Source organism: Notamacropus eugenii, chromosome 1, assembly GCF_028372415.1.
Source record: "Notamacropus eugenii isolate mMacEug1 chromosome 1, mMacEug1.pri_v2, whole genome shotgun sequence".
Taxonomy (NCBI): domain Eukaryota; kingdom Metazoa; phylum Chordata; class Mammalia; order Diprotodontia; family Macropodidae; genus Notamacropus; species Notamacropus eugenii.
In genome coordinates, this window is record NC_092872.1 from 242380813 (window position 1) to 242405622 (window position 24810).

Sequence of the window (24810 nt, forward strand, 5' to 3'; positions counted from 1 at the left end):
AGATACAACTTAACTAAAAAGCAACAAAACCAATACATATATTATCATATATGTAACATATATGTAACATACTATATAATGTAACATTATAAAATTTACATGTTATACGTAATATAATGTTATATATTATATAATATGTGTTTCTATACATTGTTTCATTGTTTACATTGTATCTATACATATTGTTTCAAAAATCTTTGTGCAGTTCTAAGGTATAGCTTAAAGTTTTAATAGTTTTAATAGCTTTCTAAAGCTTTAATAGCTTAAAGTTACATGAAGAATTTTGAAATTCCCTATATCTAATCTATAACCTTTCTTATATGGATAAATGTGTAGTGTGTATGTATAAGTATGTATGTATATGTAGATGTACATATGTTACATACCTATACTGTATATTTAACACCCCCCTCCTCCATACAACCATATTGCTGCTGCTGCTGCTGGCCTTTCATTCTCAAAGATGACCAATGACATCCAGAGGGTGATGTCGTGACTTGCCAGTGAACAGGATTTATGTGAGATAGAGCTGGGCAATGGAAGTGTGATGAGTAGGCCAATGGACTTAGGCTCATAGGTTCAGAGCTAGGACAACTAGACCACTCCTTCCTTTTGTACATGGGGAAAGGGAGTGTGGCCCAGGGCAGTGAAGGGGTCCCCCCTCCTGGAATCACTAACCATTTGGTAAAGCAGTATCATATGCTACAATAGTATAGCATAACATAACATGACATATATCACATTTGATGAATGCAGTGAAGATGAGCAGCTCGGTCAGATTAACTTGTTCCCAGCCTTGCATAGGCCCCTCTTTCCTTCCATTCTCCTGTGGAAACTGCTCCTGATTCTACCTTGTGCTTGAAGGTTCAGAATAATAAGTAGAGGTTTAATTAGCCACAGTTGGAGTCACAACTGACATTTTCATGGTGTAGAAAAGTTTTCAAATTCTTTATATCACTTGATCCTATGAGGAATGCCGAGTAAGTATTCTTATTCCCTTTTTAAAGTAGAAATGGAGGCTCAGAGGGATCCATGATCACTTAGCTGACAAACTAGTCAGACTTCAGCACAGGCTTCCTGCTCCCAAACCAGAACTTTAATCTGGTCCCATGATTTTCTCACCCATAACCTTCACTGGAGCCTGATTCTCTGCCATGAATAATAACAATTGTCACAAAAATTCCCAGGGGCCTGTTTTCACATCCATCCCCATCTGTCTGCTTGCTACATGATCTGCAAGTAAGAATTTCCTCTGATGTGTTTCAAGTTTGTCTTCGGGCGCCTGGGATTGCAGATGGGAATGAGGCTCCCGACCAGACTGACTGCTGAGAAGACATCTGTGGGAAATAGGTCTCAGCTCTTCAGTCATGGGGGCCTGAAGCTTTGGAAAGGGGAACAGATGTTAGTGGAGTACCAGTGTGGCCTCCCACTCTGGAAGATCCAAGTAGGAGAAGCACAGGGTGACGGTTGGCAGGTCATCTGACCCAACTGTAGAAATCAATCAGCCAACAACGATTTATTAATTACTTACAATATGCCAGACCCTGTGCTGAGCACTGGGAATACAAACAATAAAAAGGCAAAAATACATCCCTTGCCCTCAAGGAGCTCACTTTCTATTGGGGCAGACAATCTACAAACACAAATAACCATGTACAAGATACATTAAAAAGGATCTAAGGAATACCAGAATCATCCATCAAGTCAGGGCTGGTAATTGAGGGAGGTCGTTTATTAACTACTATGTGCTAAATGCTGGGATTATAAGGACATAAATGGGATAGTACCTGTCCTCAAAGGGCTTCTAGTTTATGAAAGAACATATGTGTGTATGTGTGTGTGCGTGTGTATAAATACACACACACACAGAGCTAGGTACAAATAACGAATCCCCAATGGCTGCTTTATTCTAATTCACACTACATATTTCCTTGGGTCTGGAACTGATGAGATTCAAGGGGAGTTCAAGGGGGTTCCCAGAGTCTGAACCCCATCAGAGCCAATGCCCATATTTTATATAATTCTAACTTTCAATAGCGAGAATTTGGAATGCATGTACTAATTGAGGCCTGACTGTGTACAAAGTTAACACAAGCTAATTTCAAGGGGTAGGCTTCAGCATTTAGGGGAACAAGGGGAAGGGAATTAGCATTTATACAGAGTTTGTTAGGTGCTAGGCACTGTGTTACAAATATTATCTCATTTGATTCTCATGAAAGCCCTTCCAGCTATCTTGATTATTTCCATTACAGTTGAGGAAACTGAGTCAAACAGGATTAAATGACTTACTCAGGATCACATAGCTAGTGAGTGTTTAAAGGTGGATTTGAACTCAGGTCTTCCTGACTCCAGGCTGAGTGTTCTGTCCACTACACCACTGAGCTGCCTGATGGAATAAGAAAGACTTCATGTGGGAGTTTGGAAGGAAACAGCGGATCCCAAGAAATAGAGATGAGGAGGGAATGCATTACAGGCATAAAAAGGCCAAGACAGGAAATGGCATGTCATGAGTGAGGAGTAGCAGGAAGGCCAGTCTGGCTGGACCCTGTGATTAGCCTGGGATGGCAGGACACAGAAGAGATTGAACTCGGTGTGATCCTGGAACAATAAAGCCCACAATCCAGGGTGAAAGCACAGAGGAAAGCCCCCAAGTACCAAATATCCATTGAATCAGCCAGTTTAGAGTGCAGACAAATCCTGGATAACCTGCTCAGTTATTTTTGTACCATGGAGGGGGAGGAGAGAGGGAAGATGGACCAAGGACATTAGCTGAATGTTCTTCCCAACCAGCTTCTAACCCTTCCACATCTTCATGCAGTTGGCTGCAACATGTTTGTGATCATGAACCTCTATTAGTAAAAAAGACAAAACAAAACTATTTGTGCCCGTGTCCTCAATTTTTGTGTATTTACTTATTTACAAATTATGTGCATGTACTAATGTTCTAATATTTAGGTATACTACTCAGGGAGGACTTGAACCTCTGGTGTGAAGACTTGATTAGCCCTTTCTCAGGACTGCTCATCCACCTTTAGGTGTCTACCTGTCACTCAACTCTCACCTGTGGCTCCAAGAAGCTGTAGCTACAGTAGCTATACTCCACTAAAACCTCAGCAGATAGGATAACCAGTTAAGAGTAACCAACAAGCCTGAAACTCATCAGTGAATTAGAGGGATGTCTATCCCAAGCATGTGAAGAATGGGGTGATGAGGACAATTTGTTCCAAAGGCCACGAAGATGGCTGAAGCATGCACTATGGTACTTGTAGAGCTTGGACAGGCATCAAAGACACCACGGTCATCTGCTCCATCCTGGGCCATTGACAGTGGTCCTGACTGGTCTTGCCACTAGATTTTGATGACTCAGGAAGAGAGAGTGAGGCAGATGACTTAATGTAACTCTGCCTCACTTACATCTAATTCACTCAGGAGTTAAGAAATCACACCATGATATCATTGGTCCTCTTCAAAAATGCAGAATGAACAATAACAAATCTCACACACAAAAATACAAATTTTTAAAAGGATGAAATAAAGAGAAAATCACGTTTGATCCTAGAGTTAGTAGAGAGCTACTCAAATTTTTAGGGAGAGAGAGGCCTAAGGTAGGGAAACCAAATAAGCCGTGGTATGCTGGAACCAGCTTGTACTGGCTCTGGAGTGCTGATTATCACATTTTCAATGTGAGCATTTACATAGTCCTGATTTATTGTTTTGTTGATCATTTAGACTTAAGAAAGTAATACAGAATATGTTTAGTGAAGATTAAATTTACAACTGGGTCATGCTTATAGTTTCTTCTTCCTCCCCCCAAGGAAAGGGCTGATGGGTAGCGCTTAAATATTTACTGGGACACCCTGAGGCTATGTCATTTGTCAGGACTAGAAGAGGATCAGCAAGGCTGCTAGCTATGTGAATGGAGAGAAATATAGACAGGATATGGTGGAGGTGAAAATGACAAAATCTGTCAAATGATTAGATATGGGAGGAGTCAAGGATAATGGCAAGGCTGAGAATCTGGATGAATAGAATGAGCTTGTTACTCTCTATGAAAAGAGAAAAGTTCAGAAGGAGACAATAACTATATGGGAGGAGAGGGTGGTATCCAATGACACAAGACAGGCCAAGAGGATAATAATTGAGAAAAGGGGGTCAAACCTTGCAGTTAAGAGATAACTGGTCACTTTGAAGGTGGTCCTTTCAGAATGAGTGAAGAGTCAAGGATAAGCAGGAGGTTGAGAACTTGGGAGACAAGAAGGATGATGGTACCCTACACAGGAGAGAGAGAGAGAGAGAGAGAGAGAGAGAGAGAGATTTTGAGGGAGGAAGGTAGAAATTTTTCTGTTTAGCTGCTACTACTACCTGGGTAAGTCTGGTCTATACTTTTCCTATCCTGAGAGTTGTATGCCCTTTGTAGCTCCAGAAAATCAACTCAGGGAGAGTATTGAAAGGGATGGTAGAATTATATTATGTTAAATTATGTAGAATTATGTTAAAGCCATTTGGGAGAGAGTGAGATGTGACTCAACTTCCCATATTTTGATTGGTTAATCACCCATCAACTGGAGTCAGGCCACAGCCCCGTAGGGTTTTCATGATCCAGGCTGGATTATAGTCTTTCAAAACTTTGAACATTAGTCCCTTGGTGGTGATCCTCATAATAATAAACCTGACTAGACTTAGGCTGGTCCTCAGACAACATGACATTCCATGCCTGAGGACTTTCTACCTTGGTAGAAATTGGGTACTTCAAACTTACAAAAGCGCTTTCCTCAAAACAATCCTCTGGTCAGTTGTGCCCTGCTTCTTATTTCTTTTCCCTGTTATACAAATGAAGAAGGCGAGGCTCTGAGAGAGGGACCAGCTTGCCAGCAGCCACATAACAAATGCTAGAACCAGGATTCAAACCTAAGCTTCATGAGTTCAGAACTCTTTCCATTATCCCACATTGCCTTTGATCTATAAAGGTAAGACTTACTTGACATCTCTCTGCCCGACTGGATTGAGGTCTATGTATTTTCAGAGAGATGTTGACTTGAAAATGGATTCTTGGCTGTTATTGAGCCCACAGGCTTCAGAGAGATCTCTGGGAGGAGATGTGATCTAATTGGTCAGAGCTTTGGATTTGGAGACTTGGGTTCAAATCTTGGCTCTGCTTCTTTTTCCCTCACTAACCTCAGACAAATCCCTTCTCAGGGACTCAGTGTCTTTATCAATCAAATGGACAGGTTGGGCTAGATGATCTCTAAGCTTCTCCCTAACAAAATCTTGTGATCTTATTATCAGCTCATTCCAGTTATTTAGGGTCTTAGAAGGGGTTTCAAAAAAAAGTAAAAGGAGCCAGTAATGCCTGATAATTTTGTTGTTGTTTTTTCATGTTCTACTCTTCATGACCCCATTTGGGATTTTCTTGGCAGATATACTAGAGTGGTTTGTCATTTCCTTTTCCAGATCATATTACCAATGAGGAAACTGAGGCAAACAGGATTAAGTGACTTGCTCAGGGACACACAGCTAGTTAAGTGTCTGAGGTCAGATTTGAACTCACTAAGATGAGTTTTCTTGATTCCAAGCCCAGTGCTCTATGCACTATGGCACCACCTGGCTGCCCTATTATTAGGAAACAGACTGAAAATGAAGAAATTTACCCAGTATCACACAGTTAATAAAAAACTGATTTGAGTTAAGAACTGACTGGCTTTAAACCTAGTGTTGATGTATCCTTCACAATCCTTGGCTGCCTCAAGCTGAAGAACTTTATTGTGGTATATTTTAAGTCATTCAAGGCAAGGCCTAAGATGAGATCAGAGCATGGAGGGGAGTAATATCATGGGAAGAAGACAATTCAGGAGACTGTTGGACCTTTGGGTGGGATGTTCTCTAGGTCACAGTAGGAGGAAAGAGAAGTCAAGGAATGGGGGGAAGCAGATCAGCAATGTTCCACTGGTAAGTTTGCCCTTGGAATTGACATGGCTAGCTTTCCCAGCACTCTTAATTCCTCCTAATTAATGAGTGTGATGACTGGGTGTTCCCACCTCCACAAGATAGGAACTCAACAAAGAGGGGGCAGGCTCTCATTCCCATGGGTTTGATTGGTTTCCTATATCTGATGTCTGCAGGCAGTGAGTTACTAGGATTTGTCTGGTGAATTACAAAAAAAAATAAGGCATGGGAGTTTCTAGTAAAGGGCAAAAGGGGTGTGGAAGGTGGGGACATTGCCAGAGCAGAGCCAGACTGCTGCAGACCAAAAAATCAAAGGAATTTGTTGTACCATCACATAAATCAAGAAACAGTGGGGCTTATTGAAACCCACAAGGTGGTTTGAAATGATTGCTACTTCTCAGTGCCTGAGGCTTTTCATAACCATCCTTTTAGCCAAAAGTGTGAATCGACTCATTTTTTTTAGTAAACTAGGATCTCTTCAATGCTTGCTTCAATTGTGCAAACACATCTGAGTTTATTGAATGACATGCTAGCTCCTTAATCATACAAGTCCCCTCAGAGGGGGCTGGGTTTGTTACTGGGTAAACAGAATTGCTTTGGGTTGTATTAGGAAAAAACAGTGTATAGGGACTTGGTAAGGAGGGTAGGTCAGGGATTCTCTGGGACGTTTTATCTGGAGTCTACCCCTAAAGTCTTTCTGACTTCCTTTATTCCATTCTTTTTGAGGCTTGGAGACCAGGGTGGATCTTTAGAAGGGGCAAACAAAAGGTAATGCAGCTTCAGTGCAAACTCTGGGTTTAAGTACAGGTCTCAAGAAAGACTTTCTAAACTTTTTTCAAAAAGCAAAAGATAGAATTGGAGGAAAGAAAATCATGTCCTGCCTGGATTTGGAATCAGAGGACCTAGGATCCTGTCTCAGTTCTGTCTGTTATTGCTAATGTGGCTTTGGACAATTCACTTCAGCCCCCATTTCCTCATCTCTAAAATGGGGGAGGGGGTTGGCTTTGATGATCCCTAATGCACCTTCCAGCTCTAAATCTCTGACCCTGGCATCCTTTAATATTCTCTCCTCCCTGCTTGTTGAAGTTGGATTATATGACAGTTCAGTTTCATAACTCCAGCTGAAGCCTTGATTCTATCTGCCCTTGCCCGGACCCTAGGCAGACCTTCCAGGGTAGCAATATTCCTGTGGCTTCTGAATCCCAGAAACAGAAGGTTCCTGAGGTGGTGGGCAAGCTGTTATTCCAACATTTCTGTCTTCTGTAGACTGGCCTTGGAATGTGGAGCCAGAATCTTGTTCCACTTATAACCTTTAGTCTTTTAAAGGGTGGGATTGAGAAGAGATGAAGTAGTCTGCTTGAGGCCATGAGTCACTGGGACAATCTTCTAATTGCATACATACTTATATTTGTTTATATATATTTCAATATCACAACAATCCCTCTTTTTGCTGTGATATAAAGTCTATTTGGTTTTTAATGACTGTATCTAAATGGTGGGTATGGACTAGTGGGTGAAGATGGATCCTCCAAGAGTATCTTATTGAATCAGATCCTCAACAGGAGGTGGGAGTGGCAGGAAGGCAGTAGGAGGCTGCCCACGCAAACACCACCTGTTACACTTGCACTACTCATTCTGAAGTTAGTTTTCATGAGTCTGTACTTGTGCTCCACTTCAGACCAAGATTCTCCCAAATTAGGGACAGCCAGCAGACCAGGGATATATCTCCTCCTCAGAATGATGGCTTCTTGAGGGCAGGATCTGAGTCTGCATCTCTGACTCCATTCTCCCTAAAGGCAGGCACTGTTGTCATCCTTGTAGGTGGGAACTATGTTTCCTCCCACCCCACACTGGATCCTACCCTGAGGGTGAGTCCTTGGCTTTCTATCTCCACAATTTGTCTTTGGAGCAAGTGGACAAATTCAGTCCTTTTGAGCTGTGCACTTGTTGGGGCTACACAAGTCCTAAACAGAAAACCTGAGATTCAAATTCATGTCTCCTTACTCCAGAACCTTGCTATTCCATTGCACCAAGTACCCTCAGTACCAAAGACAGCACTACTTGCTAAAATGTTTTTTGAATTGAAATGAAACAAGTGCCTGTTTGAAACTGATGAATGCAGGCACTCAGCCTGACCCCTCTTGTCCTGCTAAATAAAAACGTTTTCCTTTTCTTCAGTCTCATTGGGCTACAATCTCCTCAGTCTTTCCACCCTGATCTCTCACCGCTCCCCAAATATACCCTCTATTCCAGCCAGGCTGGTCAGCTTACTGTTTCCTGAACACACCAATCTCATTCCTTCCTTTGAGCCTTTGTGGTTCCCCACCATCTTCACTTGAATTGCCATCCCATCTCTTCTCCTCCTATTTAAATCCTACCCCATCAGTTAGGGTCCTACTCAAGATTCACCTCTTCCAGAGAACCTACCTTGATTAAGCTCATCAGGGGAGATAGGGTTGAACACTCCTTTCTCTGACCTTTTGAAGCCAACAGAATAGGAAACTTACACCTTAATGCTTAATCACATCTTTCCTTGTGCTATTCTCTCATTGTCTCATGGTATTGAGTCTTCTCTCAATCCAGAGAGGGAGCTTCCAGGGCAGGATCTTCTCCTCCCATCTCCTCCATAGGACCAAACATAGGGATGGTTGACTTGACTTTCTCTTTTTTTGCTACTGGTCTCCACATGGACTTCTCTATCAGCTTCAAATTGCCCCCTACCCCTTCCTGTATAGCCAGAGAAATATCATTCCCTTTTGTTCATATAACCACCTAGGAGAAATTAATTTACTTTCAAATGGACCCTCCCAGCTTCACAAAAAAACTCAACTTTTTTATCATCTCTGAGTGACTCCCTACCACCCCATTTACCCACCCCACCCCCACTCCTGCTAATGGCTATATCTAATCTTTATTCTCAATTCCCAGTGTCATCTCCCTCTCTCCACCCAGTAAATGGATTCTCCCTCTTTCCCCACTTTCCTGTCAAAATAAAAAGCTCCTAGAAAGCCCCTTCTGAGTCACTTTAAGCCTCTTTCTGCTTTCACTTATCTTTTTCTCATTCCCTCTCTATTGTCTCGTGAATTTTTCTTTCCCAAGGCTAACTGGCCCCACCTGAGCTCACTCCCAGTAGCCTCCCTAAGGACTTGATGCTATCGATCAATTGCCTCTACTCTTTCTGGAATCTCCACTCTCTCCTCTGTGAGCTCCTTCCTCTATGCCTACAAACATATTCAGGTTGCCTTTATCATTTGCGAAAATAAATCTTACTTGACTTCAGAAGACAGAAATGGGAAAAAATTAATAAAAATTGGAAAGTCTGATTTATACTCAATATGATAAAAGGAGAAAAGATCTTAACAATTAGAGGTCCTCTGAAGCAGGATGGACTGCCTCCAAAGGCAGTGAATTCCCCTTCTTTGGGAACTTCAGGTAAAGGGGGCCTGATCCTTGTTGAGGCTGTTGTAAAAGAAAATCTTGGTCAAGTGTGGGTTTTGCCAGATGTAATTTGAAGTCCTTTCCTGGCCCTTAAATCCTGCGTTCTCTAACTTCTTCCTTTTCCTCACCATCCCCCACCCCACCACTCACCAAATTGTCACATCTGATTGATTCTTCCTCTACATCTTGCATCCATTCCTTTCACTACCACCCTAATTCAGTCTACTATCATCTCTCACTTGAACTATTTTAAATTTCCTACCTGGTATTTCTATTTCTAATCTCACCCAGGCTCAAACTGTCCCTCACTCAATTTTCAAATTAATCTTCCTAATGTACACATCTGATTATGTTGTGAGGATGGTGATGCTTTAAAAATTTCAGTGGATTGCTTTTGTCAGTAATATGAAAGGCAAATTCTTTATTCCCAGCATTCAAGATACACTGGCTCCAACCAATCTTTCCAACCATCTTTCACTTTATTTCCCTACCCCTTCATACTATATTCACACAAAGTGGTCTACCTTGAATTTCCTATACACAATATTCCATCTCTCACCTCCATGTTTTTGAATGGGCTGTTCACGCATGCCTGGAATGCTTTCCATCTTTACTTTTGCCTTTTGGAAGGAATCCCTAGCCCCCTTCCATTCTCTGCCCAAGGGTCAGGTTCTGCAGGAAACCTCTCCTGATTCTTCCAGGTTTTTTGTGCCCTCCCTGTCTTATGACTTCATATTTATTCTGGCATGTAGTTTACATTGGCTTATCTGTGTACACGTGGGTCACCTCCCTACCCCCAAGTAGAATGTAAGTTCTGTCCCTCCTGAGACCTGTGTGATCCTGAACAAGTCACTTTCTTTGTCTCAGTTTTCCCATCTGCAAAATGGAGGTAATAACAGTACCAAACAGGATTATTGTGCAGATAAAATGAATTAACATATGTAGAGTACTTTGCAAACATGACTGTATAAATGCTAGCTCTCAGCATTATCATTACCATCATCACCCTCACCATTGCATAGCACAGTACCTGGCACAAACTTTTATTGTTGTTCAGTTGTTTCAGTTGTGTCTGACTCTTTGTGACCTCATTCAGGTTTGTTTTTCTTTTTTTTTTTGCAAAGATACTGTAGTGGTTTGCCATTTCCTTCTCCAGCTTGTTTTACAAATGAGAAAACTGAGAAAAATAGGGTTAAATGACTTGCCCAGGTTCACACAGCTAGTAACTAGGTACTTAATAAAGGCTTGTTGAATGTATACCTTCCTCCTCCTTCCTTCCTCCTGAAGTGCTCCAATCTCATCTTGCCCTTTCCTGTCTCCATACATTTCTAAGTGCTGCCCTTCCCCATCCCTGCCCCATGGAATGCACTTTAAAGATGTAGAGACATCTCTGCCCATTGAAATTCTTGACTGACTTTGAAGTCCTAGCTCAGGCCTCATCTCTTCATGAAGCCCTGCCTGATTCCCCTGCCTAGAAGTGATTCCTTCCCTCTAAATCTATTATTCTTAATAAGATCATAGATCCAGGATTGGAAGGGACTTCTGTTCCAAAGTCAATTCTTACATTTTACATACAAAGAAACTGAAACCCAGATAGATGAAGTGACTTGTCCTCAGTCACATGAGTAGTAAGTTGTAGAGATGGCATCAACTCTGTGCTCATCATTCAGCACTCTCTCCATTGTGCCTCTGTTTGATGGCCACATCTCACATGCTTCTGCCATATGCTACTTTGTGCCTTACAGTTATTGGTGTGTTGTACGTATGTCTTGTAAGCTCCTTGAAGGCAGGGAATATGTTGTTTTCCACCTTTAGTCTGGTGTGTTTAGAATAGCATCTATAATAGTAGGCACTGAGTGTGAGGTGCTGAGAGAGAGAGAGAGAGAGAGAGAGAGAGAGAGAGAGAGAGAGAGAGAGAGAGAGAGAGAGAGAGAGAGAGAGAGCTGCTCCCTGGAGCCCTGGGTGGGCAATTTTCAGGCCACTTCATTAGGTTAACACCCAACTATTTATTCATGGGGATGGCAGGTCATTTCTGGGCTTTCTATTGATTTAAGATTACATACCCTACAATGGACTGTCTCTCACCAACTGGTCATTTTGATTGTGCATCCCCCATCTGGCCAGAAGCCTTTGTCCACATTCCTTGCTCCCCTCCCCAACAGGTCTCCAGCCCCTCCCCTCATTGGCTTCAAAGAGAATTCTGCCTCCATCAGGGTTTTCTCCAAAGGGACTAGCTCAGCACATTTCAGCATCAATAACTCTCCATATTCATGGAACTCTGACCTGTGTGTGCTCAGACTCACAGCAGCTCCCCAGATGCTTTCTTCCTCCTCCTCCTCTGTTCTCACAGGCTGTGTCTCTCAGAACAGTAAGACTGGATGGACCCTGAGAGAATATGTAGTTCCAACCCTTCTTCTTACAGGTGGAGAAACTGAGATCATACAAAGACAAGGGACTGGTCAAGGCCAGAAACTCAGTAAATAAAAGAACCAGAAGGAGGTCTCCCAACCCTCTCCTTCTGGTGTCATTTGGACTTATTGTGAAATAGACAAGCTTTAAGAAGATTACCAGCAGAATAACAACGGACCTCTTCCTTTCTGAATGTGTTTCACAACAGCCTTCCTGGCCTCCAGGTAGAGAAAAAGTCTAGAAGGTCTGTTCTTCCAGTTGTAGCAGCCCATGTTAGGATATGTAAACTCTTATTTTTGACTATAAGCATTGGGGTTAGGTCCAGGTAAGGTAGGAAACTGCTTAGGGGAGCCAAAACAAAAGATACTTTTTAATATTCCCTTTTAAAATCCATACATTTAAAAACCAGAACATTAGACTCTTTTGAACATGAAGGCATTTTGCTTCCTCACGTGTAAAATAAAGGAGTGGGACTAAGAGGTTCTTAAACTGGGATCTGTGAACCTGTGTTTTTTTTCTTTGAAAAACTGTTTTGATAACTGCATTTCAATATAATTGGTTTTCTGTCATCCAATGTATTTTATTTGATACATTTATAAACATTATTCTGAGAAGGGGTCCATAGGCTTCACCAGACCCAAGGGGTCCAGGACACAAAAATTATGAAGAACTCCTTGACTAGCCCATCTCTGTCCTTTGCACTATAACACCTGTATCTGAAGATCCTTCCCAGCTATAACATTCTATATTCTAGAGTCCTTGCTACCTTTGATATTTTATGTTCTATGTTCTAATGCCTTTCCATGTGCTAACATTCTAACTCTATGATCTACTTTTCTGATGTTAATTGGTATATGTTACAGAAAAGACAGACTCTTTTTTGGACAGTAACACACAATGTGTGCAATCATCAGATCTCTCCTGGGTGAACAAATGCCTTGTGTTAACTCCTTTGACCTCTCTGCCTTCAGTCCATCCTGGCTTTCCTCCCTCTTTCATTTTCTCCTTTTTCCCTCCCATTCTTTCCCCTCCCTCCTTCTAATAACCATCCTAGAGGAAAACCTGTGTCTTTTATCAAACCTCAAACCTATGAATAAGAAGGTCTCTGTCTATGCCAAGGATGAGCATAACCAGGGTGGCTTTTTGAGGAGAGGAGGAAGGATAATGGGCCTGGTATTTTCTCTCTTTAAGAAAAAAACAATCCTAAGAGCCCGTAATCCAAATCTTTTTCTGCCATGGAATATGTCCTAACATGTATAGAGAATGGTTTGTGAACTTGGGTCTGGGAATATGTGTGGGACTTTCAGCTCCCCAAAAGCTATGAGTGAGCCAGCCTCTTGAACAGAACATCCTGTACTGTTTTCATGGGAAATAAAATACCTCAATCAGGTCTTAGGGGTGGAGAGGGAGTCACAGTGATCAAGACTTAGAGAAAGAAAACTGCTTTTTGGCATAAATCCAAGTAAAAAAAAGGTAGACTGGTGAGAGGAATGTGGAAAGTGAGCCACAACAACCTAGAAAACCAATAACTATAGAGGATAAGAAGACATAGAATAGGGTTTTTTTTAATGTCTGATGAAGCCTCTGGACTCCCTTTTATATATATTTTTAAAGCCTTAGAATAAAACACATAAAGTTACAAAGGAGACTAATCTTATTGAAATACAGTTATCACATGGCTTAAGTCAAAATTTGTTTCACGTCTATACATATTTGTAATGAGTTTTATTTTTCTTCCCTTCTCAGTGAGTGGGAGAGGGTAAAAAAATTTGGAACTGAAAATAAAACAAAATTGAATTTAAAAAAATAAATACAAACCAGATAAGTTCCCATATCCCAGGTTTAGAGCTCCTGATTATTCTTGAGCTAAAAGAGAGAGGAGATCACCTAGACCATATCTCTCATTTTACACATGAAGAACCTTAAGCCTTGAGAGGGCGCTCTCCCTATACCATGCAGGTGGCAAATCATAGAGCCAGGATTGAAATCCAGGTCATCCAGTTTCAAATACAATGCTCATTCCACCATAACCATACTAACTGCCTGGATACATAACAGATAAAGACAAAAAGGGAAGAGGAAGAAAGGGAGAAGCTGAGAGAGGGACAATTTGGGGCCAATGCCAAACATCTGGATGAAAACTGAAAAGGTCCTATGGGAATTTAGTTATGTCTGGGTCACCAGCTGCTGTTTCCCACTTCTCATTCAAATGTTTGGCCTTAGATGGGAATAGTTTCTGATTCAGAAGGCTAAAGCATCTTGACCTCTTGAACATGTATTTCATGTATGTATGCAGGAATTAGGCCAGCAGATGGGCTAGCCATGGCCCTCTTCCCCTTGGTCATATATCTTGTATATGCAGATAGAATTTTTAAAAATCATCTTATTTATAAAGGATGCTGCCCCAGTGTTTGATCTGGGCTAAGAGGTATTCTCAAACACTCTCACAATTTCCCCCTTATGACTTTGTCAATGAGACAACTGGCCAGGGTTAGGACTCCCTCTATGGCTACAATTAGGGGTCAGTCTGTAGTGAGACAGGTCAGACTGTGACTGGGGTTAGAGGTCAATTTGTAGTGGGATTTAGGGGTCAAACTATGGCCAGAGGTATACGTCCACCTGTGGCTGATGTTACATAACAGTCTTTGGCTATATTTAGGGAATTGACTTGGGTCAGAGGTCAATATCTTACCACAGTTAGGGGGTCATTTTCTGGTCAAGATTTGGGAATAGATCTCAGTTGTAGATAGAAGTCAGTCTATTTTGGAGCAAACGTTAGGGCCCATGGAACAACATTTTTCTTCTGGGTTAAACTCTGGTCCAGGTGATGATGACCTTGTCCTCCTTGGCATACTGGGCAAAGCAAGTGGTCCTTTTTTAAGTTTCACAACTATGTGACAAGATGCACCACCCAGGGCAGCACCCAGTGGGAGAATGCTTCTCTAGTTAGCTCCTCCCCTGCTGGACTGGTCTTGGCCTGTCTATTTGAGTTTAGATTTACAGTTTGGCCAAAAGAGGAGAAATGGAGGAAGTCACTCCATAGGCATGAAGATGGGAGAGGAGTCTGTGGTACAGAAAGAGCTAGGCTTTCTTTCTTTGCACCCCTCCCCCATACCACTGAGCTTAAATTCACAGACCAGTCACAGGCTAAACAAGCACAGAGACTGCTTTTGTCTTGGCCAGCTTTTTATGCCTCCTGCTTTGTTTTTCTGTCTCTCGCGTCCCATTTGAAACCAGATCATTTGTAAAGCTGTTAAATTGCTATGTTTTTAATTGAGACAATGACACTGTATATGGGTACCCATAAATAAATCTGAGAAGAGCCAAAATGATTCTCTCTCTCCCTCTCTCTCTCTCTCTTTCTCTCTCGTTTTCTTCATTCCTCTCCCTCTTCTCCCTCCTTCCCTCTCTTTCTCTCTTCTTCTCCCTCTTTTCCTCCCTCACAATCCCTCTCCTTCCCACCCCTCTTGCTTTCCATCTTTCTAATCCTCTCTTCCTCCCCTTCTCTTTACCTTTTTTTATCCTCCTTTCCCCCCTCACCTCTTCTCTGTCCATCTAAAAATCTGTGGGGAATTGATTTAGGTCTCCAAGATGAAGAGTTATTCTCCAATAGACATAAAGGATATGAACAAAGAGTTCTCAAAAGAAGAAATACAAACTATTTCTACTCCATCTGAGCTGATCTCTCTCTCTCTCTCTCTCTCTCTCTCTCTCTCTCTCTCTCTCTCTGTCTCTCTCTCCTGTTTTTGTCTCTCTCCAGCACAAACACACAACTGAGAAACAGCATAGCTGTGTATTTAGTAAGTGTCTTAGTTAAAGAGGTTGCTTATTTCTCAGAATTCTTACAAAGATATAATCCATGGTGACTAGGAGTTTGTTTTAATCAACAAAAGGATCTGTTTTGCTCTATAGAATGTTTGGTCTCAATAACCAAATCCTCATGTGGAAAACAACATCTATAGGATCATTATTTTGCTTCAGATTGTTTTTACAACTCTGATCTGTTGATCAGACTCCTACTATCTTAGACCTTTGGAGCAGGAAGGAAGGGAGCTCATGGTGAAAACAGAACTGAGACACACAAGCCTTTGATTTGGGGGTGGATTGATGTGGTTGCTCAGAAGTTTTAGTTTCATGCTTCCCAATATCTGTGACTCTCTGGAACTACTCCCCTTACACTGTTCAAGGCAACCCAGCTTTTCCTTAGGACTTGAGATCTTTGGGGGCTACTGGTCACAGTGATTCCTTGGTGAGCTAGTCTCTGTTTCCCAAAACTGCCCCCATTGGTTCTACCCTGGTGCAATCTTACAAGCCAGAGAAGCACTGGTCTGGTACTGTCTTCTTTTAATCTCAAGAAGCCTTTTTAGTCTAAGTGGTAGTTAAGAAGGAGATAGGGTGGAATGACTCCCACCTAGAAACAAATACCCGAGCACATTAGTGGAAGGAAAAAAACACTTGAAAATTGTCCCAAAAGGAGAAAGGTTAGGTAAGTCCCCCTCCTTTTCCTTTTCTTTCCCTTAACCCCCTCCCTCTAAACAGAGTTTGAAAAGTCCGTTTTCAATCTATTTCTTTTATTGACTCTACACACAGAAGCGCTTTAGGAAAGGTCACTGATTTGATGGTTCCATGGAGAGGGAAGGAGGGTGAATTGTACTCTACGGTCCTGGTCCTTCCGGGAACTACTCCCAGAGGAAGAGCTTGTGCTAAACTGGGAGATTGCGGTGGTAGTTGAAATTTGTCTCAAGGCCAGAGAAAAATAGCCACTCTCCAAAACAAACAAACAGAACAATATAGCCCCCTCCTTTACCACCACCAGACAAACATTAATATATGCAATTCTTTCTTTTAAGAAAGAAAGGAAAGCAAGACTCGGGAGCGCTTTCCGGGCTGAGGACTGGCAGGACTGAACTAGATCTGCAGAGACTGAACCTTCTTCATCTTCTCCAAACCTCCTTGCTCCCCCCTCCCCCCTCCCCCATCCCCTTGCTAAGACTACAAGTTTACAACGAACAGGACCACATACTTTTTTTCTAGAAATCACACTAGCCTAGGAATACACATTTCTCTAATACGGTTCTCAATAGGGAACATCATATCCGTTTGAAGGGATCGGGGGACAAGGGCGGGGCAGGACGCCGAGATTCACAAAAGAACAGAGGTTCTTTTCTCCGTCCTCGATCCATTTCTATATACAAATATTTTGTGCCGAACAAATTTAAAGCACTCACGGTTGAAGATTAGTCCAAGCCCCAAGTACAAAGACATACACCTTTAACTTCTACAGTTTGCCTTCCGATTCGTAGACTCAGTATGGGAGACTCACTCGAGCGGGGATGGGAGTGTTCTGAGGGCTGCTTCTAAACTAGTTCTTTTCTCCGTTCCCAATAGCCCGTGCTCAGGGGGACCTTTGAGTTGTCTCCTGAGATGGGGCTGGTCACTACAGCAGGTACTGGAACTGTCCAGCGCGGAGACCTCCTGAAACCCAAAGACAACGAAATACACAGTGGGAAGTAACTCACACCTTCTTAGAGAATGGGACGTGATGGGATAGAGTCCCAGTTTTAAGGTAAAGAAGAAAGGAGAGAGAGAAAGAGAGGGCAAGGATGAAAAAAAGTGATACAGGAACACAAGTGAATGAATGAAATGAATGAATGAAAGACCCTTATTTCCCATCAGGCTGGGAAGCGGGGTATTAGCACCAGATTCAATAGTCATGATTTTCCTTTTGAAAAAATAATACAAATCTTAAAGCAAAAGGAGTGGCGAGTTGTAACTTGTCCAGTCTCCAAGCCCCTTCCGTTTCTTTGTGTTGCAAATGGTTGAGGTGGAGATGGAAGGAGGAGAACAGGGAATTTAGATTTTATTTCCTTCAAAGTCATGGAAGGAAGGAAAGGGATTTTTTTTCCTTTTTGTTTTAAAATTTCAAAAGGGGTAGGGACCCAATCTTTAGGGAGTAAGTCCGCCTGATCCACAAGGAAAGCAGCTAGAAATGAGATGGGGAAAGATGGTTCAATCAGAAGGGCTCCTGGGTGTGGGGGGCTCAGCCTCCCCGGACTGCGCGGAGGGAACATCCGAGTTGAAAGGAAGGACGAACTCTATTCCCCGCTATTCGACAGCATGCCGAGAATTTTAGATTAGTATCCCCGGGCAACCTTATTTATACTGTTAAGATGAAATGCTTTAGATCGTGTCTTATCCCTCCCACCACCCCGTTTTCTTTTGGTTCCCAATGTCCGAGGTTGGGGGTCAGGAAGGAATTGAGGAGGTGGAAAGGATGGGGAGGAGGGGAGAGGAAGGTCAGCGTTCTGTCTGCCTATAGTTACCATTAATTTCCTGGGCAATATCAACAGCCTCAGCCCCCAATGGCAACCGGTCGCTGTACTCCGAACTTGCCTCAAACTCCTCTTGGTTAGCCTTGGACTGGGACTCCGGAAGGGAGCCGGCCACTAGGCTCTCGTCCCTCTCCAATCCTCCGCCCACCTCTTCCTCCTCCTGATCATCCTCTTCCTCCTCCCCTATCCTTGTCCTAGCCCTGCTCCCAGGTCCAGTCCCCTCTCCCACCCCGGGACCAGAGTCTGTGGGGCTGTAATTCTTCTCAGACTCTAAGTAGGAGGCGCGGGGGTCGAAGTCGGCAGCGATGTGCTTCTCCATCTGGTCAGGGTTCTGGGTCTTCATGATGAGTCTGTAGGTCTTGCCTTGGTACTTGGAGAGAAGATGGCAACACGTGGCCCCCAGCAGAGGCACCGTGGCCAGCGCCAGAAGGAAGACGCTCACCACCACTATGATGACTAGGGAGGGCACTTCTTTCTTGGTGGTGAACACGACTTGCACCTGGCAGGCCTCGCCCACGTAAGTGAGGCACACTGAGTAGTTGGTGCCCGGGCTCAGACCTTGAAACCAGTAGGAATTGACGCCCTCCTCGATCCGGGACCATTGCACTACTGCGTGGCTGCCTTCCGCGCACAGGTAGAGCATTCGCAAGTGCCGTTTCTCTGGCCTGACTGCGAAAGGGGTCAGCTGTACCTTGGCTTCTCGCTCGGACACATCTAGCGCAATCACGCCAAGGTCAAAGGCATGGGGCTTAAGGTCCGCGCTCTGGTTAAAGGCGTGGTTGGACACGTACATTGTAGGGTCCCCCTGGCCGCAGCGCCGCTCAAATGGCGGTGGCCGAAAGGGGTCTCCTTCTGCTTCCGCCTCCGCCTCCACCTCCACATCATCCAGGACCTCTGGGGTCCGTGCAGCTGACGCCCTGCCCTGCCCTCCCCAGGGACCCCGGCCTTTGGTCCTCTCCTCGCCCTTGGTGGTCAGGACGCTATTGCCATATCCCTTGCCAGACCCTTTGCGATCTCCTGAGCCTTTGCTGCCTAGGCCCGGGAGCTCACCTCTGGGAGAGACTGGGGGGTATTTCTGCGGCCCGGCCACCGCCACGCTCACCGATGTCTCATTGCTGCCCAGCTCATTGTCTGCCCGGCACGTGTAGGTGCCCTCTTCTTTTTTGCTTAGGTGTGGGATAAGCAAGGTGCCGTTGGAGAAGGCGAGGAAGCGCTGTGGGGAGAGCGGGGGCGTCTCTTCTCCAGCCTCGCTGGCGTTGGGTCTCTCGATGAGTAGCGCACCGCCGGCTGTCTCGATCCTCCACTGAATCTGGGGCAGGGGGTGGCCGGTGGCGATGCAATGCAGGGCCAGGGCCAGACCATCCTGGAGCTCGGCTCCATCCACGTTGGGCTGGTAACTGAGGCGCACTGTGGGCGGTGCGCACTGCAGCGCTGGGAGACTACCCAGGGGGGTGCCCTTGAGAGCTGGAGGCGAGGCGCAGGTGATGGACTCCCGCTCCGGGATGGAGATGAGAGTGTTCTCCGCCCAAGCCTTGAGCCACAGAAGGCGGCAGGTACAGTCGAAGGGGTTGTTATAGATCTGCAGGTGGGACAGCGAGGTGAGCGCGTCGAAGGTGCCCTCGGCTATGAAGCTAAAGTGGTTGTTGTTGATACGCAGAGAGCGCAGGTCGCGCAGGTTGCGGAAGGCGTCGGCCGGCAGCGCCGCCATGCGGTTATTGTTCATCTTGAGCAACTGCAGAGCGCTCAGGTTGCGCAGGTCGGCCCAGGGGAAGTCAACGATCTGGTTGTGGCTGATGTCTAGGTTCTTGAGCTGGACCAGAACTGCTAGGGCACCTGGTTCGATGGAGCTGATCTCGTTGTGGGACAGCCACAGAGACGTGACCTGCGTGACTTCGGCGAAGGCTCCCTGACGCAAGGAGGTGATCTTGTTGGCAGACAAGCTAAGCGTGGTCACGTTGGCAGGGAGCCCTGAGGGCACCTCCTGCAGGTCTTTGTACGCGCAGTCGGCGAACTGGTGCGCGTACTTGTCCACGCAGGCGCAGGGTTCAGTGCAGCCCTGGGCGGCCCCCAGCAGCGCCCACACCAGCCACAGGCGCCGCGCAGACACCGCCATCGTGTCTCCTGCAAAGAGGGGAGGAAAGGGGAAGTCACAGGATTATAAAATGTATAGTTGGAACGGACCGCAAAGGTTAGATGGTCCGACACTATCGTTTGTAAGGTGAGAAAACTGAAGCCCAGAGGGGCTGCAGTGACTTTGAACAGGCAGGAGAGCCAGGTCTTTCATTCTAAATTCAGTCCTTTCCACTACATCTAGCAAAGGGTAAAGCACTGCACCAGTCCTGCTTCAGCTGGAAGCAAATTTCCTATTCTATCCTTGTCTTGATCACTTCCCCCTATGTTTCCCACCCCAACTGCCAAGGCTGGTCTAGAGCTGTCGCTGGTATAGGTCCCATGTGCGAGAGCCCGGAATCTGAGAGACACTTGAAGGGGAGCTGAAAATGGCCGGAAATCCAAGAAGGTTTTTGCTCAACTCATCCTATTCCCCTCCCCTTTTCCAGCCCCTCGTCCCAGCTCCTGCTTCATGCCACCCACAGTCTCCAGTTGGATTTAGCCCGAGTTTCCAAGCTAGCGTCAGAGTCAAGTCTCACGGAGCCTCTACGCTGAAGTGGTGTTAAGGGAGAGTGTGCTACCTGGCGCCGAAAGCTTTCCCCAAGGGTTAGCCTCGAGCTATCTGAGCATCTCTCTTCCCTAGCTAATGGTAAGGGGTGTGGGGGTGGTGGTGAGGGGGAAGCTAGAGGAAGAATTTCTCTCTGCTGGAATTTATGAGACTCACAGAAGCTCCATAAAGAGGCAAGGCGGCTCTCCTTTAAATACACAAATACAGTGTCGTTGTCCGGACTTCCTTACTTGTTCGCTTTGTGGCGTGCACAGACAAACATATAAATATAGTATGATGCTTGTTCACACTGATACAACCACATGTACATGCACATGCACAGAGATGCAGACATACACAAACGCAGGTCTAGATATCGTAATGCATGTATACACCCTTTTACATAACGAATGTTAGTATAAACGCAATATTTGCGGTGACTATATTTTTTGTCCTTTTAACGCAACCTACCCGAAAACACAAAAACTTAGGACAGAAAAGCCTCATTCCCATCTCCCATGAAAACCCAGTGGGTGGGGACGTTCAACCAATGTCCTGGAATACACCCCCTTAGTTCTCCCTTGGTGCTTAAAGACCCCCTGTTGCAGCCTTCTGGCATCTCAGGTGCCCAGGTTGGGACAACCAGTGTCCATCTGTCAAGTCGGCTGATTCTTTCCCTTAAGGGGACTGTTGGGCTTGGGGAAATGAGGAATACGGTACTTATTCCTCAGACCCGAAAACCTGTGTGTCCCCTCGCCTCAATTTTTTTCCAATGGAGCAACGTCTTTACTCACCCACCAGAGCTGGAATAGGATGTGCAGAGCCTCCCCCCAGCCCCCACACTTAACGGCGTCTGTGTCCAGCTCTGTACTGCTCCAGGGCTAGCTTATTTGAAGCGGTTCCAGGACATTTGCTGGTCCGCGTTGGAAAATCCGTTACCCCTTTTCCCTAATCCAAATGTCTCCTATCGTCTTTCTACCCACATCAGATCATACCTCCTTCGTTCAGCCCCAGCAGTGTCCCTCTGTCCTTCTCCATACACCTCGGGGGCCCTCCAGTCAATTATGCCCCTGATACAGGTCCCGGTTTGTAGGGAGACGCCCGGGCCAAGTTCACACAAAGATGCCCCCTCAAGCACCCGCCGTGTGCGCTGTCCAGGGTCCTTCCCACGTCCCAGAACTGCGCCTGGCTCAGCTTTGCACAGGGGGCCTGCTCACCTGTTCCCCTTCAGGTCCCCAAGCTCTCACTGCTATTGGGGAGCGATGAGGAGCAGCTTCCCCAGGGACTCGGACCCCCAACTAGATGCTGAGTTGCGAAGTACGGACGCGGGCGGAGAGGGTCTGCCTGCATCTGTTGCTGCTGTGTCGGCGGCCGCCTCGTCTCTCGGTCTGTGAGAACACCAGGTCCAAGGTTTTGGGGTGGGAAGGAAAAAAGAAGAGTGAGTCGAGGGAGTCTCTGGGTTCCTCCAGCCGCCTGCACCCCAACTCCAGTCAGTCACTTTTGCCCCCCTCCCCCTAAATCCCACCTCTTGGCTGGCTGCAGGCTGCAGTCAGAGCGCACTCCCGAGGCCAGCGGGAGCGCGCCTAGCCTCTCCCACCTCCTGCATATTCTGCGTGTGTTAAAGCTGTAGGGACCCTCACCAAAGCCAATGCAATATTTATCGCATCAGTATGTTTTCGTGCTCACTGCCATCTTACAGAACCCAGGCGCCAGCTACACCGCCCCCCCAACACACTCACATTCTGAGAGTACGTTGAATCTACTCACAGATTGAATGCAAACGGCTTTTAATCGCTTTAGCACGTGAGGTAAACCATCTTTGAGGAATTTGGGAGAAGAAGGGGTTCAGGAAAGGGTGGGATGTTTGTATCTTTAAACTCTTTACTAAAACAAAAACAAAACAAACAAGGCAAAAAAATCCTCAATGGACTCCAGATCAGAAAAATAATGGATGGAGATCTACATTTCAGCTCCCCAACCCCAGTTCCTGAAGTCTTTTATTTCTCCCCTTCCCTGCTCCCTCCTCCTCCCACCCATTCGCCCTTTCTCCCTCTCCCCCTCCCTTCAGCCACCACTCCATTCTTTTCGAAGCCACATTCAACATGATGCATAATTGATTGTGTTATGAGAGAGTTCATCTTCCCTCCCTTCTATTTTTGTCTAGAACCTGGAAATTTTGCCCTTCCAACCTCCTCCTCTCCTCCCCTCCCCACCATCGACACAGAGGCAACCCCGAAAGCCTCTCAAGCTGGGGACAGTCTGATGGAGGAAAGACCAGGAAAAAGTGAGTTTTCTCTCTGAGTCCCTGATTCTCCCTTTTTTCTACTCATTTTCTTTCAAGTCAGACTCCTGTGAACACATCTTTTGTTTTCAAAGCTCAATTGAAACCAGGAGGTGATGTCTTATAAACACACTCTGGGAGCTGTAGGGGGAATGCTGTGTGGTGGAGACAAGTGGGAGGGTGAGCAGAGGACTCAGAGACCTTGCCCAGGGTAGAGGCCGAGAGGAGGGCTAGTCCCACACTCACTGAGAAAAAGAACCTTGGTCACACACCCAATGTCCACCCTAGGTCCAAGGTCCATTGCCAGTAGATAGCATACTAACTAGTAGCTTGCTCTTTGTGGTGTAGATTCTGGTTTGGTAAGCCTGCTTCTCTTACGCACTCCCTCCTCTCCCTCAGGCTGTGTATCCAAAGTAAGTAAATGTGGATATAGGGGAATGCCTAGTTACCAGGCAGTAGTCTCTTAATTGAATGTCCCTGGGAAGACACTGAAGGCTGGCTCTTGCTTCCCCAGACACATGCAAAAATACATATTGACACAATCACACAAATCTACACAACACAATCACAAGAGCACACTCATTCAGGTCCACACAATCCCACATAAGCACACCCACAATCACTCCTACAGTTGCAGTTGTTCATACAAACATACACTACTTCCAAACCACTCAAACCAACACACACACACACACACACACACACACACACACACACACACACCCTCATCTTGCAGGTACATACATTTTCTCCCTCAATTACACATACACACAATACACACGCATACACACTCACATAATAACAATAACTCACATTTACAGGGCACCTGGCAAAGTGCTGTGCATTGTTGTAGGCATAAAAGTGGAGTCAGAAGAGCACAGCATCTGAACTGGATTTGAAGTAGGATCTGGATTTGAATCCTAGGTTGTTTTTTTTTTTTTTTTACAATGTTATGACCTTGAGTGAGTCATCCACTTCTCTGGACTTTCAGTCTCCTTATCTGTAAAGTGGAGGAGGGGATTTGACTAGATGGCCTTTAAAGCCCCTTCCATTTCTAGAACTATGATCCAATGAGGTAGGCAGGGCAAACGTTAGCCTCATTTTATTGTTGAGGAAGCAGGGATTGAGAGAATTTAAATGCTTAGCCAAAAGTTAAAGAGCAAATCTTACAGAAGACCTTTGACTCAAGCCTAAAGCTCTTTTCACAAAATCAAACCACCTCTAAACATGACTAAAAAAACTTCTCTCTGGTAAGCCTGACAAGAAGAGACGACCCTCAGTGCTTGGTTACAATGTCAAGGTGAAAGAAGCTTCTCCAGGGAGGTTTTAACAGATGAACAGAATGGAAACAGGTGTCAATCAGTAGCCCCACTGCAGTGTGGTCACTACAGGTCCCAAATTGTTAGCCTACTCAGCACGACAATTACTTCGCTGATGAACTGATAGTCTCAGAAGTCAGCTGGCTCGCTGAGGGATCCAACTTCCAGATTACTGGATTGCACCTATCTATGCACCTATCTATCTATAGCTGGACCTATCTATGAACCCCGAATGACCAGGAATGGGGAAGGAGTCGGCACTGCTGCTCCTGCAATGAATGAGCTCTGGGGCATACTGGGTATTATGCCACTCAGGAGCTACGTGAAAAGGTACTGACCCAGTTGGGTTGGTTTTCTAACCAACCTAACTATACTGTCCCTCCTCTGGTGCGGAAGCTGATTCCGGAGAAACAAAAACTTAAAAATGAGAGA

General features: G+C 45.1%; 1 protein-coding gene and 1 long non-coding RNA gene across 8 annotated transcripts in view; one reads left to right on the forward strand and one right to left on the reverse strand.

Annotated features, from left to right (window-relative positions):
* The window catches only part of LOC140517273 (uncharacterized), a 31532-nt gene extending 28657 nt beyond the window's left edge, over positions 1 to 2875 (forward strand). For all 4 annotated transcript variants that reach the window (XR_011971526.1, XR_011971524.1, XR_011971525.1 and 1 more), the window contains one exon: positions 1188 to 2875. This is a non-coding gene — a long non-coding RNA (uncharacterized lncRNA). The remainder of the gene's footprint in view (positions 1 to 1187) is intronic.
* Positions 2876 to 9505: 6630 nt separating this feature from the next.
* LOC140517269 (immunoglobulin superfamily containing leucine-rich repeat protein 2-like) lies at positions 9506 to 23964 on the reverse strand. Of its 4 annotated transcripts, XM_072628383.1 has the most exons (5): positions 23873 to 23964; positions 22546 to 22662; positions 21996 to 22166; positions 18114 to 20243; positions 9506 to 17265 (listed from the first exon to the last, which is right to left on the reverse strand). In XM_072628383.1, the coding sequence occupies exons 4-5, from the start codon at positions 20233 to 20235 to the stop codon at positions 17228 to 17230; spliced, it is 2160 nt and encodes a 719-aa protein (XP_072484484.1). In that variant the 5' UTR covers positions 20236 to 20243; positions 21996 to 22166; positions 22546 to 22662; positions 23873 to 23964; the 3' UTR covers positions 9506 to 17227. The 4 variants fall into 4 exon arrangements, with proteins under 4 accessions (XP_072484484.1, XP_072484487.1, XP_072484486.1 ...); XM_072628386.1 differs by having other exon boundaries at positions 9506 to 20243; XM_072628385.1 differs by lacking the exons at positions 22546 to 22662; positions 23873 to 23964 and adding an exon at positions 22304 to 22412.
* Positions 23965 to 24810: the final 846 nt, after the last annotated feature.

What these genes read in the sequence shown, in the direction of transcription:
- LOC140517269 (XM_072628383.1), bottom strand. Translation starts at nt 20,235, where the DNA reads ATGGCGGTGTCTGCGCGGCGCCTGTGGCTGGTGTGGGCGCTGCTGGGG. An exon ending in TATTGCCCAGGAAATTAATG is followed by an intron (nt 17,266 to 18,113) that starts GTAACTATAGGC and finishes TTTGGGTTTCAG; the next exon opens with GAGGTCTCCGCGCTGGACAG.